General features: G+C 42.4%; 1 protein-coding gene across 13 annotated transcripts in view; it reads left to right on the top strand.

The window, feature by feature from the left end:
- LOC106609317 (tubulin--tyrosine ligase-like protein 12) overlaps nt 1-11,291 on the top strand; it is a 39,769-nt gene extending 28,478 nt beyond the window's left edge. For 3 of the 13 annotated variants that reach the window (XR_006770641.1, XR_006770644.1, XR_006770643.1), the window contains exons 2-5: nt 548-668; nt 1,435-1,516; nt 1,703-1,762; nt 8,753-11,291. Coding sequence is in view for 2 of the 13 variants with exons in the window: in XM_045721998.1 (XP_045577954.1) it covers nt 1,180-1,229; nt 1,435-1,516; nt 1,703-1,762; nt 8,753-8,911 (351 nt within the window). In the remaining 11 variants the exon portion in view is untranslated. Of the gene's footprint in view, nt 1-547; nt 1,230-1,434; nt 1,517-1,702; nt 1,763-3,559; nt 6,099-8,752 lie in introns of those variants that run through there. The other 10 variants (XR_006770647.1, XR_001329678.2, XM_045721998.1 and 7 more) reach the window with 7 other exon arrangements.
- Nucleotides 11,292-14,798: the final 3,507 nt, after the last annotated feature.

The raw sequence follows: 14,798 nt of genomic DNA, 5'->3' as shown, positions 1-14,798 counted from the left end.
TCATACTTGCGTACTATTGTTTCCAGTGGGTCAGAAGTTTACATACACTAAGTTGACTGTGCCTTTAAACAGCTTGGAAAATTCCAGAAAATTATGTGATGGCTTTAGAAGATTCTGATAGGCTAATTTACATAATTTGAGTCAATTGGAGGTGTACCTGTGGATGTATTTCAAGGCCTACCTTCAAACTCAGTGCCTCTTTGCTTGACATCATGGGAAAATCAAAAGAAATCAGCCAAGACCTCAGAAAAAAGTTGTAGACCTCCTCAAGTCTGTTTCATCCTTGGGAGCAATTTCCAAATGCCTGAAGATACCACATTCATCTGTACAAACAATAGTATGCAAGTATAAACACCATGGGACCACGCAGCCGTCATACCGCTCAGGAAGGAGACATGTTCTGTCTCCTAGAGATGAACGTACTTTGGTGCGAAAAGTGCAAATCGATGTTTGGCCATAATGACCATTGTTATATAATTTCATTACCATGAATTAAATATGATGTATAATCATTCTCACAAAACCCCTTTGTCTGCATGCCTTGCAGGGTGTACACAGAGATGGGACAAGTTCTGAACAATCACCATTACCCACGGTTGACTTTCCCAGAGACTGAAGAGGAGGCTGATATTCTTTGGACCTTTTCCCACATCAGAGACTACAGACAGGTTAGCACACACACTTTCAACAAGTACCAAAAACACAATTCCATAATTTAATCACACTGACGCCCTATGAGAATCTACCCAACATATCAAGCCATGTCAAACTACTGCATTCTTAAACTACTGATAGTGTTCGCTTCTACAGCCAATGTGGGGTTTTCACCAGATGGGGGCTTTTTTGCTGTGCTCTCTGAGTCTGTTGCCTTTGGTTGACACCACAGTGTTGTCTTAGTAAGACCATGTCTCACTTCTACACAACATATCTGTATTGGCAAAACAGTCTTGTAGCCTTGCGTCAGCTTCGTCCGACCACTTCCGTACTGAGCGCATCACTGGTACTTCCTTTTTGAGCTTTTGTTTGTAAACAGGAAGCATGAGAATACCTCTGCATCTTAGCTGGAACATTTGAAGAGTGAAACCTGTTGCCTTGCTAACCACAGTTCCCCCTTCCTATCGACATGCTCCGCTCACAAGACTGCATGTAGATCCTCCCTGTTGTAGCTCATCTCTTCGAATGGGTGAGGACGTTGGGGGATGGGGCTCACAAGGTTTAAGTGGGTTTAGGTGAGGACAGAATTTGAATGTCAAATGCTGCAACACATAAATGCCACCTATGAAGCGTTTACTTCCAGAATAAGAGTGCTGATCTAGGATCTGTTTTGCCTCATATAGAAGAGGAACCTGGTCCTAGATCAGCACTCCTATTCTGAGACGCTTTGTGAATACAGGCCTGGAGCTTTACGCTGGTTCTCATCTCTGTTCTACACAGGCCTTTCTCTCTGGACCACTTTGATGACTACCAGAAGCACTTCACTGTCATGAACTATGGAGAGGGGGTCCAGCTCAAACAGGTAATGATGACAAAGCAAACCCCCGCCTTCATCAAAAGCAGTCTAAGTCAACCGACTGAAAAGGACAAACGCACGCACACACACTCAGAAAAGTAAACAAACACCTGTCAAAGAGAACGCACACACACAGCTACAACAAACACCACCTGAATTAATTCCCTTAATCTGATACTCTGTGTGCCCCAGGTTCACTACGATGAATTCATACCCATGTTTGAAAAGCAGTATCCATGGAAAGTGGTTGAGGTAAACATACACTTTTAATGCTTGATTTGTCTGTCTGTATGTGTGAGTTAAGCCAGTTGGACACTACACGACTTTCAAAATCCTAACATCGCCTCTCACATTAAACGACCGTCTTTTCTGTATTTTTTTGGTTTGCCAACGTAGTGGTGCGCACACTAAACGATGTGGCACAGACGGGAGTCACACACTACAAGATTCTTCACTTGGTCATGAGGATTGTCGATACCACGCTGTCTCGCGAAAACAATGATGTGATTTAACGTAGCTACAACGAGCGGTGGCTCAAAGCAGCCTCATAAACGTTTTCAGTCAGACATTCACGTTTGCCATACAGAGTTGAAATGTCTAGCCAGCATTTTGAATTGAATAACATTTGCTTGTGAACTTCAGAGCTGTAATGATTTGACACTTTGGTTAAAGGCATATTGTCAGTGGAATTTTCTATCCCAATGATAATAATTAACAATCAATAAGCCTTGACTAATTCCCAAGGTTTGTAAGACGCTGGGTAAAGAATAATTAGGCAAGGACTCAGCTTTCTGCAAAAGGTCTGTACAGTTTATTCAGAGAACGTTCTGAAGTACATTACACAAAGATGTTCATTTTATGCTCACTCCCCGCTTACGCACATACCTAAAATCAAACAATAGATATCCTACTGACATACATACACACGAACAGTAGGTGAATTGTATCCCTCCCCGGACTTCTCACCACTGTTAATCACTACCCAGCGCTGCCTGTTCCTTTCCCACGAGATTAGGGGGACCTTGAAGGTTACTCCCTGTTTTCTCCTAAGTCTCTCCAGGTCGGGTCAAACACATGTCTACAGTTCCCTTAGGCCCACTAACACACACACACATTTCCCTTCCTCCAGGGTCTTTTACTAGACCTTATGGGACTTACGTACTTTAATTATTCATTACACATGCTACATAACTATAAATTACTAATCAGTTATGTTTCAGGGATGGATTCTTTATTCATTTACCTTCATTATATAATTCCCTTATCACATATACAAACGCATACTAGTAATACTCATGGCTCGTGCCCCAGAGACTACACATTTTGGGTGATGTGAAACAACGTCATCATCTCACTGGCTTCTCTCTGGTGAGCTCTCATTTGCTATTGCTGATCATCGTTCTCAAAAATTGTCATTGCAAGAGCATTGCAGATTTTGTACCGATAAAATCAAAAATGTTTGAAAATATCGGGACGTCTGGGACTGCTCAAAGACTAGATCGGTAGCCCTCGGATTGCGTCTTTGACTCGCTCACATTTAACGAGCGTCGGTGACCGCCCTGAGTAGGCAATACGGGCATATTGTCTCCCATCTCAAAACGTGTCTAGGACAGATGAATCGTGGACAAAATTGTGTAAAGTACACCCGGCTTTACTCTGTCACATAATCAGTGTTAAGATTAGTTACTTGGGAAAGTAATATATTATCCATTACATTTAACAAAGTAACATGTAAGTATCTCTCCGCGTTGGTTTAGATTTCAAGCCAGACACTGCACTCTCTAGCAACTCGGCTGTCACTATGGTGTCCGTGCGCCGAATAGAATAAAAAAAAGAATATACTTTGCGATATTACTTTGTGTTGAAAGTAAGAAGTTATATTACTTTGCATTCAGGAAAAATATCTGTATCTCAACCTTTTGTTTGACTGTCAGAGAGAGCTAAACGAGACGCGTATGCTCTACCATGGGCTACTTACTCAAATCTAATTGTATTTTTCACATGCTTCGTAGACAATGTGTAGACTAACAGTGAAATTCTTACTTACAGGTCCTTTTCCAATAGCGCAGTTAAAGATAAGGCTGTGCCACTAGAGATCCTGGTTCGAGTCCAGGCTCTGTTGCACCCGGCCGGGACCAGCATCGTCCGGGTTAGGGGAGGGTTTAGTTCTTGTCGCATCGCACACTAGCAACTCCTGTGGCAGGCCGGGTGCAATGCACGCTGACACAGTCTCCAGGTGCTGTGTTTCCTTCGAAACATTGGTGCAGCTTTCTTCCGGATTAAGTGCACGTTGTGTCAAGAAGCAGTGAAGCTTGGCTTCGCCTGGCTCTCGACCTTCGCCTGGCTTCTCGACCTTCGCCTGGCTCTCTCGAGTCCGTACGGGAGTTGCAGCGATGAGACAAGACTGTAACTACCAATTGGATTGTGACTTAGATGAAGATCAGATCAAATGTTATGACCAATTTATGCAGAAATCCAGGTAATTCCAAAGGGTTCACATACTTTTTCTTGCCATTGTAGTTTTTTTTTAACATATAGATGTTGTAATTTTTTGTCACTCAAATATCATGGGGGGAAGGGTGAAGTTTGGGAATTCCTGTGTTAGAGCATGGGCAGCAGTTTTCTCTAGCACAGCCACAAAGTCAAAATTGGCAATATTGTAAGCATACTGTAAACATCTTAATTTAAGGTTAGGCATTATTTTGGCAGTGTGGTTAAGGTTAGGGTTAAGGGTAGGTTTAAAATCACATTTTAAAAAGATAAATTGTAGAAATAGGTGGGGATTAGGACTTTGTGGTTGTGGTAACTAGACCATGAGCGTCATTGAGGCCATCTCCATTTTGACAGTGGTGGAAAAAGTACCCAATTGTCATACTTTAGTAAAAGTAAAGATAGCTTAATAGAAAGTTACTCAAGTAAAAGTGAAAGTCACCCAGTAAAATACTTGAGTAAAAAACTAAAAGTATTTGGTTCTAAATATACTTAAGCATCAAAAGTAAATATAATTGCTGAAATATACTTAAGTATCAAAAGTAAATATAATTCCTGAAATATACTTAAGTATCAAAAATAAAAGTATAAATCATTTCAAATTCCTTATATTAAGCAATGTAGACGGCACCATTTTCTTGTTTTTAAAATGTATGGACAGCCAGGGTAACACTCCAACACTCAGACATAATTTACAAACGATGCATTTGTATTTAGTGAGTCTGCCAGATCAGCCACGTGTTCTCTTGATAAGTGTGTGAATTTGTCAATTTTCCTGTGCTGCTAAGCATTCATCACGTAACTAGTACTTGGGTGTCAGGGAAAATGTATGGAGTAGAAAGTACATTATTTTCTTTAGGAATATAGTGAAGTAAAAGTAAAAGTTGTCAAAAATGTAAAAAGTTAAGTATAGATACCCCAAAAAATGAATTAAGTAGTACTTTAAAGTATTTTTACTTAAGTACTTTACAACACTGCAGTGGTAGTCAATTTCCTTCAACTACTTCAATGAGATGGAAAACATACGGTGTGTACACTGCCACCTAGAGTGTGTTGTTTGAACAGGTTGCTCTATAAAGCCAAGGTTGACGATTTACTTCCACCTGCAGTTATGGAATGTTTCCTCCCAAGTATAATTCATTGGTTTATCCCTCCTGGCAACCTGTATGGAGTTATGTGATCATCTCTTAGGGTTAAGAAATGGTGAAAGTCCTCGATGGCGCAGCCCATGCTGATATAGCCGTTTGGGCACTAGAGTCCTTTATCTATCTCTATGGAATGAACAACAACAAGACCAGACAGTACCAACTGGGGAGTATTCATTACTACGATTATTTTGCAAAACGTTTAGTGTGTTGCAAAACGTTTACTCCAAACTGAAAATATTTTGCAACATAAACAAGAGTTTCTATTAGACAAATTTAAGAAGGTCCCTCCCTTTTCATTTCATTTGCTCTGTTTGGTTCTGAGCAATTTGCTCTGTTTGGTGCTGAGCAATTAACCGAAATGTCGATTTTTTTTATTTTTTAAACAACTAATTAACCAACGTCTGTTCAATTATTTAAATTCCATTTTGTTGGGGGGGGTTCTTTGATCTCGATGTGCAGTTTCTGTAGAGATAAATCAGATGAAGCCTGAATTGTGCGATGTAATAGGAAGTTGTCCTTTCCAACACACCAATCTTTTACATAGTTTAGCGCAGAAAACGTGGGAATTAACTACAATGACCATAATCCCTTGCGCGCCCACTTAAACTTGTCTGTCTGTATAGAACAGCATTCCACCCACATAACAGTGATTCTTTTTTAAATAATCGAACCGAAACCAAATTGACCTCAGAAAGCACTAATCACCCAGCACTAGTTTCCGTTGCAATACGTAATGAATACACCCCTGGAGTTCTCCTCTCGCCTTCTTAGAGGTGAATTTGTTATGTTTGGGATAGGGGGCAGTATTTTCACGCCCGGATAAAAAACGTACCCGATTTAATCTGGTTACTACTCCTGCCCAGAAACTAGAATATGCATATAATTAGTAGATTTGGATAGAAAACACTCTAAAGTTTCTAAAACTGTTTGAATGGTGTCTGTGAATATAACAGAACTCATATGGCAGGCCAAAACCTGAGAAGATTCCATACAGGAAGTGCCCTGTCTGACAATTTATTGTCCTTCTGTAGTCTCTCTATTGAAAATACAGCATCTGTGCTGTAACGTGACATTTTCTAAGGCTTCCATTGGCTCTCAGAAGGCGCCAGAAAGTGGAATGAGAGCTCTGCAGTCTCTGGGCTAAGTACAGCAGCTCTGTTTGTTATTGGCCTGCCTGGGGACAGTGACACTGGAGATGCGCGTCCACGAGACTACTCCATTTTGTTCTTTCAGTCTTTGAATGAATACAACGTCGCCCGGTTGGAATATTATCGCTATTTTACGAGAAAAATAGCATAAAAATTGAATTTAAACAGCGTTTGACATGCTGTTTTTTGTCACGAAATGCGCCCGCGCGTCACCCTTCGGATAGTGACCTCAACGCACGAACAAAACGGAGCTATTTCAGACAATGTGGTTAGATTAACGAGAGTCTTGTCTTTAAAATGGTGTAAAATAGTTGATTGTTTGAGAAAATTGAATTGTGGTATTTTAGTTGGTTTTGTATTTCGCGCCGTGCGATGCAATTGGCTGTTGGCTAGGGGTTCCGCTAGCGGAACGTCTGTCCTTAATTGGTTTTAACCTCTACAGGATCGGTTTCGTCGTCGTTGTCGTCCTCGTCGTCGTCGCCCCCCCCGCCCCAAAAAAAAAACATTTCCCAGGACATAGACATATCTGATATGGGCAGAAATATCAAATTCTTCTTAGTCTAACTGCACTGTCAAATTTACAGTAGCTATTACAGTGAAAGAATACCATGCTATTGTTTGAGGAGAGTGCACAATTATGAACTTGAAAATGTATTCAAAAACCAATTAGGCACATTTGGGCAGTCTTGATACAACATTTTGAAGAGATATGGATGGATCAGTCTAAAACTTTGCGCATACACTTGCACATACACAAAATCTAAATTGCGCCTGGGCTGGAATAATACATTATGACCTTTCTCTTGCATTTCAAAGATGATGGTACAATCTTTTACCAGATCTAATGTGTTATATTCTCCAACATTAATTTCACATTTCCACAAACTTCAAAGTGTTTCCTTTCAAATGGTATCAAGAATATGCATATATTTGCTTCGGGTCCTGAGCTACAGGCAGTTAGATTTGGATATGTCACTTTAGCCAAAAATTGAAAAAAAAGGGTCGGATCCTTTATTAAGTTACAGGGTTTAATTGGGCACATAGTGGTGTGAATTCAAATCAGCGCAAATGAGGGAGGATGAGGAAGCCTGTTTTGAGTGAAGCCCAATGAATGCAGGTGAGCACCCTTTAAAGCAGGGGTGTCAAACACATCCAATGGAGGCCTAGTGTCTGGGGTATTTAGTTTTTTTCCTTTCACTTAAAACCTAGACAACCAGTGGAGGGAGTTCTTTACTAATTAATTACCTTAATTCATCAATCAAGTACAAGGGAGGATCGAAAAACATTCTGCCCTCCATGGAATTAGTTTGACACGTGCTTTAAAGGAATGGTCGTTATTGTTTTTTTTTTATTAGGTTTGATGGAGGTGTTAGGAGGCCAATAAGGGGCAGGCTACCCTCCAGAGTAGAGGGGAAAGTGGGAGTTTTCTACAGGACTTGTAAGACATTATTTGAGGTGTACTTTATACACAATTAAAATGTACCTGAAAGTTATTCTCAAATGCAACAGAAGTTTGTTAATGTCACAAACATGTTATTCATACCCTATAAAAATGTGATTTAGTATAACAACAAATATATTACAATGTAATGTACTTCAACACCATATAAATGCACTGAAATAAAAGACAAAAAACAAAGTTGAATGAAAGTCTATATTGAGGTACAGAAAGATTACACCATAGTTCAAGTGCATGTTTAGTGTACATGGAATATGCTAGTAACATTAATAACTCACTTACTTCATATTTGCCAATAGCTCTCCATGTCAACGCTACCAATACATTGTGTGTATAGAGCGCATCTCAAATAATGTCTTACAAGTAGGCTACACTTTAAGTGTGGTAATTTTAGCATGTGGAAGTACACTTAGTTCTCATTTTATAGTACTATTTCAAAGTATGAAGATATATGCACTCACAAAGTCGCTCTGCATAAGAGTGTCTGCTAAATGACTAAAATGTAAATGTAAAATACAAGAACACAACTTCAATACAACTTAAATGTATTTAGCGCAAATAAAGTTCATTTCAAATCATTTCTGGGTAACAATTAAGTCATTTACTGTGATTTGTTTTCAATTAAAATGGTCAAAAAGATACAGAAATAGCTCCTTAGAGGGAGCAATTTCTCAAGCAGGAATTTTGCTAGGACTGTCTGGGAGTGGGAATGGGAAAACGAGCTGTTATTGGCAGAGGTTTGGAGCTCTCTTTCATATTGCTATATACAGTACAACAAAGTAGATTAGGTCTATAGTTCAGTATAGTGCAGTATAGTTCAGAACAGTACATTAGAGTATAGTTCAGTACGGTACTGAACTATACTCTACTTTCCTGTATTGAACTATACTTTACTCTACATGAGTTTACTGTACATTAGAGTAAAGTACAATACAGTACATTTGTCACACCCTAATCTGTTTCACCTGTCCTTGTGCTTGTCTCCACCCCCCTGCAGGTGTCGCCCATCCTGTTTCTTTTCCCGTTCTGCTCAAGAACACGTCCTCCATGTTTGACAAGTCCTTCAGTGCCTCCTGGAGAACCAGTTATTTGTGAAAGCGGAGAAGTGCAAGTTCCATCGTTCTACCCTCTCCTTTCTGGGCTATGTCATCGCTGAAGGACATGTCCAGATGGACCCGGAAAAGGTGAAAGCGGTAGTGGATTGGACCCAACCTAGGTCCAGGGTGCAGCTACAATGTTTCCTGGGGTTTGCCAATTTCTACCACCGTTTCATTCAAGGGATACAGCACCCTGGCAGCCCCCCTCTGTGCACTCACCTCTCCCAAGGTACCGTTCACATGGTCCCCAGCTATTGACAGATCCCTTGTGGACCTGAAGCATCGGTTCACTACAGCCCCCATCCTCGTCCATCCGGACATGTCCCGTCAGTTTGTGGTTGAGGTCGATGCTTCTGACGTTGGAGTGGGGGCTATCCTGTCCCAGCAATCCGCCCAGGACCAAAATCTCCATCTCTGTGCTTCCTGTCCCATCGTCTCAACTCTGCAGAAAGAAACTACGACGTGGGTAACCGAGAACTCCTGGCGGTCAAGATGGCACTGGAGGAGTGGAGACATTGGCTGGAAGAAGCAGAACTTCCGTTTCTGGTTTGGACGACCACAAGAATTTGGAATATCTCCGCACAGCCAAGCACCTTAACTCCAGACAGGCCCGGTGGGCTCTGTTATTCACCAGGTCCAACTTCACTATTTCCTATCGCCCAGGGTCCAAGAATGTTAAATCTGACGCCCTCTCTCGCCTATACAGTCCCGCTGCCACATCCTCTGACTCCGAGACCATCCTCCCTACCTCAGGCCTTGCGGCTTCTGTGGGCTGGGGTATTGAGACCTTGGTTCGCAAGGCACAATGTTCCAAGCCTGCCCCTGGACGTGGCTCGGCTAACCGATTGTTCATCCCTAATTCAGTCCGGTCCCGGGTCCTGGAATGGGCTCATTCCTCCAGGTTTACCTGTCATCCAGGTTCCCGTCGAACCCTGGCATTCCTCCGACAACGTTTCTGGTGGCCCACAATGGTTCCTGACGCCTCTGCCTTCGTCGCCGCATGCACCGTTTGTGCTCAGAATAAGACTCTGCAGCAAGCCCCTGTCCAGCCTCCATCAGCCACTACCTGTCCCTCATCGTTCCTGGTCCCATATCTCCCTGGACTTTGTCAGTGGGCTCCCTCCATCTGATGGCAACACCGTCATTCTGACAATAGTGGAATGGTTTTCCATTTCATCCCTCTCCCCAAACTACCCTCTGCCAAAGAGACGGCCCAGCTTATGGTGCAGTCCTCCGGATTCCATCCCCAATCCAACGGCCAGTCGGAGCGAGCAAACCAAGACCTGGAAACAACCTTAAGATGCCTCGTCTCGACCAACCCCACTACCTTGAGCCGACAACTGGTCTAGGTGGAGTATGCCCAGAACACTCTTCCCTGTTCGGCCACGGGACTCTCCCCTTTCGAGTGCTCCATGGGGTATCAGCCTCCGCTCTTCCCGGAACCAGGAAGAGTAGCTGCTGCTTTGGCAGCTAATGGGGATCCATAATAAATAAATACAAATACCCTCGGCTCAGATGTTCGTCCGTCTCTGTCGGTGTACCTGGAGAAGAGCCCGGGTGGCGCTTCTCAAGACCAACTCCAGGTATTGTCAACAAGCAGACTGCCGCCAGACTCCAGCTCCTCGCTATCTCATTGGGTAGAGGGTATGGCTATCCACACGGGACCTGCCTCTTCGGGTGGAGTCCCACAAACTTTCCCCCCATTTCATTGGCCCTTTCCCCATCTCTAGAGTACTTAGTTCCACTGCTGTTCATCTTTCGTTACCCCGTACACTCCGTATTCACCCTACGTTCCATGTGTCTAGGATTAAGCTCATGTCTCACAGCCCTTTCTTCTGTTTCCAGGCCCACCCCTCTGCCCCATGTCATCGATGGCCACCCGGCCTACACGGTGAGACGCCTCCCGCATGTTCGACCGCGGGGCAGGGGTTTCCAACACCTGGTTGACTGGGAGGGTTATGGCCCGGAAGAGAGGTGCTGGGTCCCCGCTAGAGACATCCTGGACCCAGCCCTCATCGCCGACTTCCACCGCCGGCACCCCGGTCAACCAGGTATGCACCCAGGTAGGACGCCAGGTGGCACCCCTGGGGGGGGGGTGTACTGTCACACCCTGATCTGTTCCACCTGTCCTTGTGCTTGTCTCGACCCCCCTCCAGGTGTCGCTCATCTTCCCCACTTATCCCCTGGGTATTTATACCTGTGTTTTTTGTCTGTCTATGCCAGTTGGTCTTGTTTGCCAAGTCAACCAGTGTTTTTCTCTCAGCTCCTGTTTTCCACAGTCTCTCTTTTTCTCGTCCTCCTGGTCTTGACCCTTGCTTGTCCTGACTCTGAGCCCGCCTGCCTGCCCCTGACCTCGAGGGGTACCGTTATGAACACTTGCCTGTCCCCGACCTGCCTTTTGTCTATACCTTGGATTATAATAAATACCAGAGCTCAAACCATCTGCCTCCTGTGTCTGCATCTGGGTCTCGCCTTGTGTTGTGATAACATTATAGATGTCTATGTTTGGGCCACATTAGAATGTCACATTAGTATGTCAAATTTGTCATTTGACCTACCTTGATTAGACTATAATTTAATGAAAACATAGATTATATAAACTCAATCATGATTGGCTTGATTAAGTTACCAGTTTTAGATGTGGACACTCTATTAAGACACGTTTTACATTCATAACATGTGTAGAGTAAACTGCCACAGGATATTCTCTGTGTTAAACGAGGAAAAACCTAATTTCAATTTGTTAGGTTCTTATTTTTTCAGAGTATATAACTCACAGACACTAGAGAAGCTTAACCAAGGTTAATTCTTCCCAAAGAGTCGATACAGCTGTAATTCAGACAAAAAAAATTCTCACCATCTCAAGTATATATACCCCACTTTGGACAATCCTCCTTCTCTCCAATCCGTACATTTTACGGTTCAACAGGAAGAGGGTAACAGGATAATAAACCCTTATTACTCCCTTCAGGGGTTCTGACCTGACCTCCTGACCTCAACCCCTCCTTTCTCTAATCCACAGATGTCCATCCGCTTCCCCTATAGCTGTCCTGTGATCTCCTCCCGTCCACCCAGCACATTCGAAGGCCATCTGTCTTTCTACAGAAAACAATTCACTTCTGACATAAAACCCAGTCTCTTTCACTCCTTATATTCTAGGCTTCTGATCTATCATGTATTTAATATCTCAATGTTCAAAGTTTAGCCCGAATCCAAACAATTTGTACGGAAAGATTTTTAAATTGTTAAATCGGTGCTTAGTCTGCTCAATTGTAAGGTTTAATTTATACCGAAGATAATACTCACCAGAGGGCTAAATAGTCTTGAAAAATGTTGTCAGCAACCAGTACTTAAAGTAAACACAGCTTTACGGAGTGGTAATATGGTGGCCAATAGTGGGTTGTAATTGAGATCAGTGTGGGGGTGATCTTAGCGCATATTGATTGTTTAATGAGAGATCACCTCATGTTGAGACGGTGCTCAATGTTGGATGCAATTGACCCAATGTTTTCAGTTTTCACTTCCACAGAGAGTACAACAATATACAGTACATACTGTGGCAATATTGAAAACACTTATTACACACAGTGTGGCAGACGGCAGGGAGAGGTGAGGGGAGTGGTTATTGAGGGGAGATATCTGGCAGCTCGCTGGTTCCACCCCCGAGCCTTATATGGACTTCCTGCCCCAACGAGGCGAAGCTGTAGTTCGTTAAGCCAGGGAGTGCTTGGGGATAAAGGAGGGAGCAGCCTGCACAAAGGGGCAGAGGAGGCGTGAAGCAATAGCAATAGCAATAGCAATAGCAATAGCAATAGCAATAGCAATAGCAATAGCAATAGCAATAGCAATAGCAATAGCAATAGCAATAGCGGTGTGATTACCCATTGTGACCTTCTGTACCGGACTGGATTGGCTAAGGACCCGAGTGTAAGGATTACCCCTGGAAAACGGAACGGACAACGAGAACGGCTTGTGGACTGTGAGGTGATTGGTGCATTTCCCCCTCTTCCGCAGTGTACCAAAACCCTTAACTTAACCCTGTTATTAAAATGTAATTAACCTCTATGGGCTAGGTGGGACTTGCGTCCCACCTACTCAACAGCCAGTGTAATCCCGTGGCGCGTTATTCAAATACCTCAAAAATGCAAAAACTTCAATTTTTCAAACATATGACTATTTAACACCATTTTAAAGACAAGACTCTCGTTAATCTAACCACACTGTCCGATTTCAAAAAGGCTTTACAACGAAAGCAAAACATTAGATTATGTCAGCAGAGTACCCAGCCAGAAATAATCAGACACCCATTTTTCAAGCTAGCATATAATGTCACATAAACCCAAACCACAGCTAAATGCAGCACTAACCTTTGATGATCTTCATCAGATGACAACCCTAGGACATTATGTTATACAATACATGCATGTTTTGTTCAATCAAGTTCACAAAAACCAGCTTTTTACATTAGCATGTGACTAGCATGTGACTAGCATTCCCACCGAACACTGCCGGTGAATTTACTAAATTACTCACGATAAACGTTCACAAAAAACATAACAATTATTTTAAGAATTATAGATACAGAACTCGTCTATGCACTCGATATGTCCGATTTTAAAATAGCTTTTCGGTGAAAGCACATTTTGCAATATTCTCAGTACATAGCCCGGCATCACAGGGCTAGCTATTTAGACACCCAGCAAGTTTAGCCTTCACCAAACTCCGATTTACTATTAGAAAAGTTTGATTACCTTTGGTGTTCTTCGTCAGAATGCACTCCCAGGACTGCTACTTCAATAACAAATGTTGGTTTGGTCCCAAATAATCCATTGTTATATCCAAACAGCGGCGTTTTGTTTGTGCGTTCAAGACACTATCCGAAAGGGTAAATTAGGGTGGCGAGCATGGCGCATTTCGTGACAAAACATTTCTAAATATTCCATTACCGTACTTCGAAGCATGTCAACCGTGTTTAAAATAAATTTTTATGCCATTTTTCTCGTAAAAAAGCGATACTATTCCGACCGGGAAAGCCTGTATACGTACAAAGAGAGAGAAAATAAAGTCTAGATAAAATAGAGTCTCAGAGTACTCTGACCAGCCACTATCCAAACGCGATAATGTGTTTCAGCCAGAGGCTGCCTCGATATCATTCAGCTTTTTCCCGGGTTCTGAGAGCCTATGGGAGCCGTAGGAAATGTCACGTTACGGCAAAGATTCTCAGTCTTCAATAAAAAGAGCCAAGATGAACAACAACTTGTCAGAGAGGGCGCTTCCTGTTTGGAATCTTCTCAGGTTTTTGCCTGCCATATGAGTTCTGTTATACTCACAGACACCATTCAAACAGTTTTAGAAACTTTAGGGTGTTTTCTATCCAAAGCCAATAATTATATGCATATTCTAGTTACTGGGCAGGAGTAGTAACCAGATTAAATCGGGTACGTTTTTTATCCGGCCGTGTCAATACTGCCCCCTAGCCCTAACAGGTTAATAAACTTCCCATTTGCGTTCTGTTTGTGCTACTGGTGCCTGTTTTGTTATTGAACTTGGTGGCGTGGAAACCCCACACCCTTGAGCCTGCTACAACAGTTTCCATAATGATGAAGCACCACAATAGGATTTTAACAGTTACAGTATATTTAAACACAGAATGTCACATCATAAAAACCATTCTTGTGCTTTGTTATTAAAACAAGGGCCAACTGAGCAATAACAACAGTAAAGGAACAAGTAGGCAGAGGTTTTCAGTGTTACACATACAGTACCAGTCAAAAGTTTGGACACACCTACTCATTCAGGGGTTTTTCTTTATTTCTACTATTTTCTACATTGTAGAATATTAGTGAAGACATCAAAACTATGAAATAACACATGGAATCATGTAGTAAGCAAAAAAGTGTTAAACAAATCAAAATATATTAAATATTTTTGATTCTTCAAAGTAGC

This window comes from Salmo salar, chromosome ssa07, assembly GCF_905237065.1.
Source record: "Salmo salar chromosome ssa07, Ssal_v3.1, whole genome shotgun sequence".
Lineage (NCBI taxonomy): Eukaryota > Metazoa > Chordata > Actinopteri > Salmoniformes > Salmonidae > Salmo > Salmo salar.
Note: the sequence above shows the minus strand (reverse complement) of the source record. Positions and strands in the feature narration are given on the sequence as shown.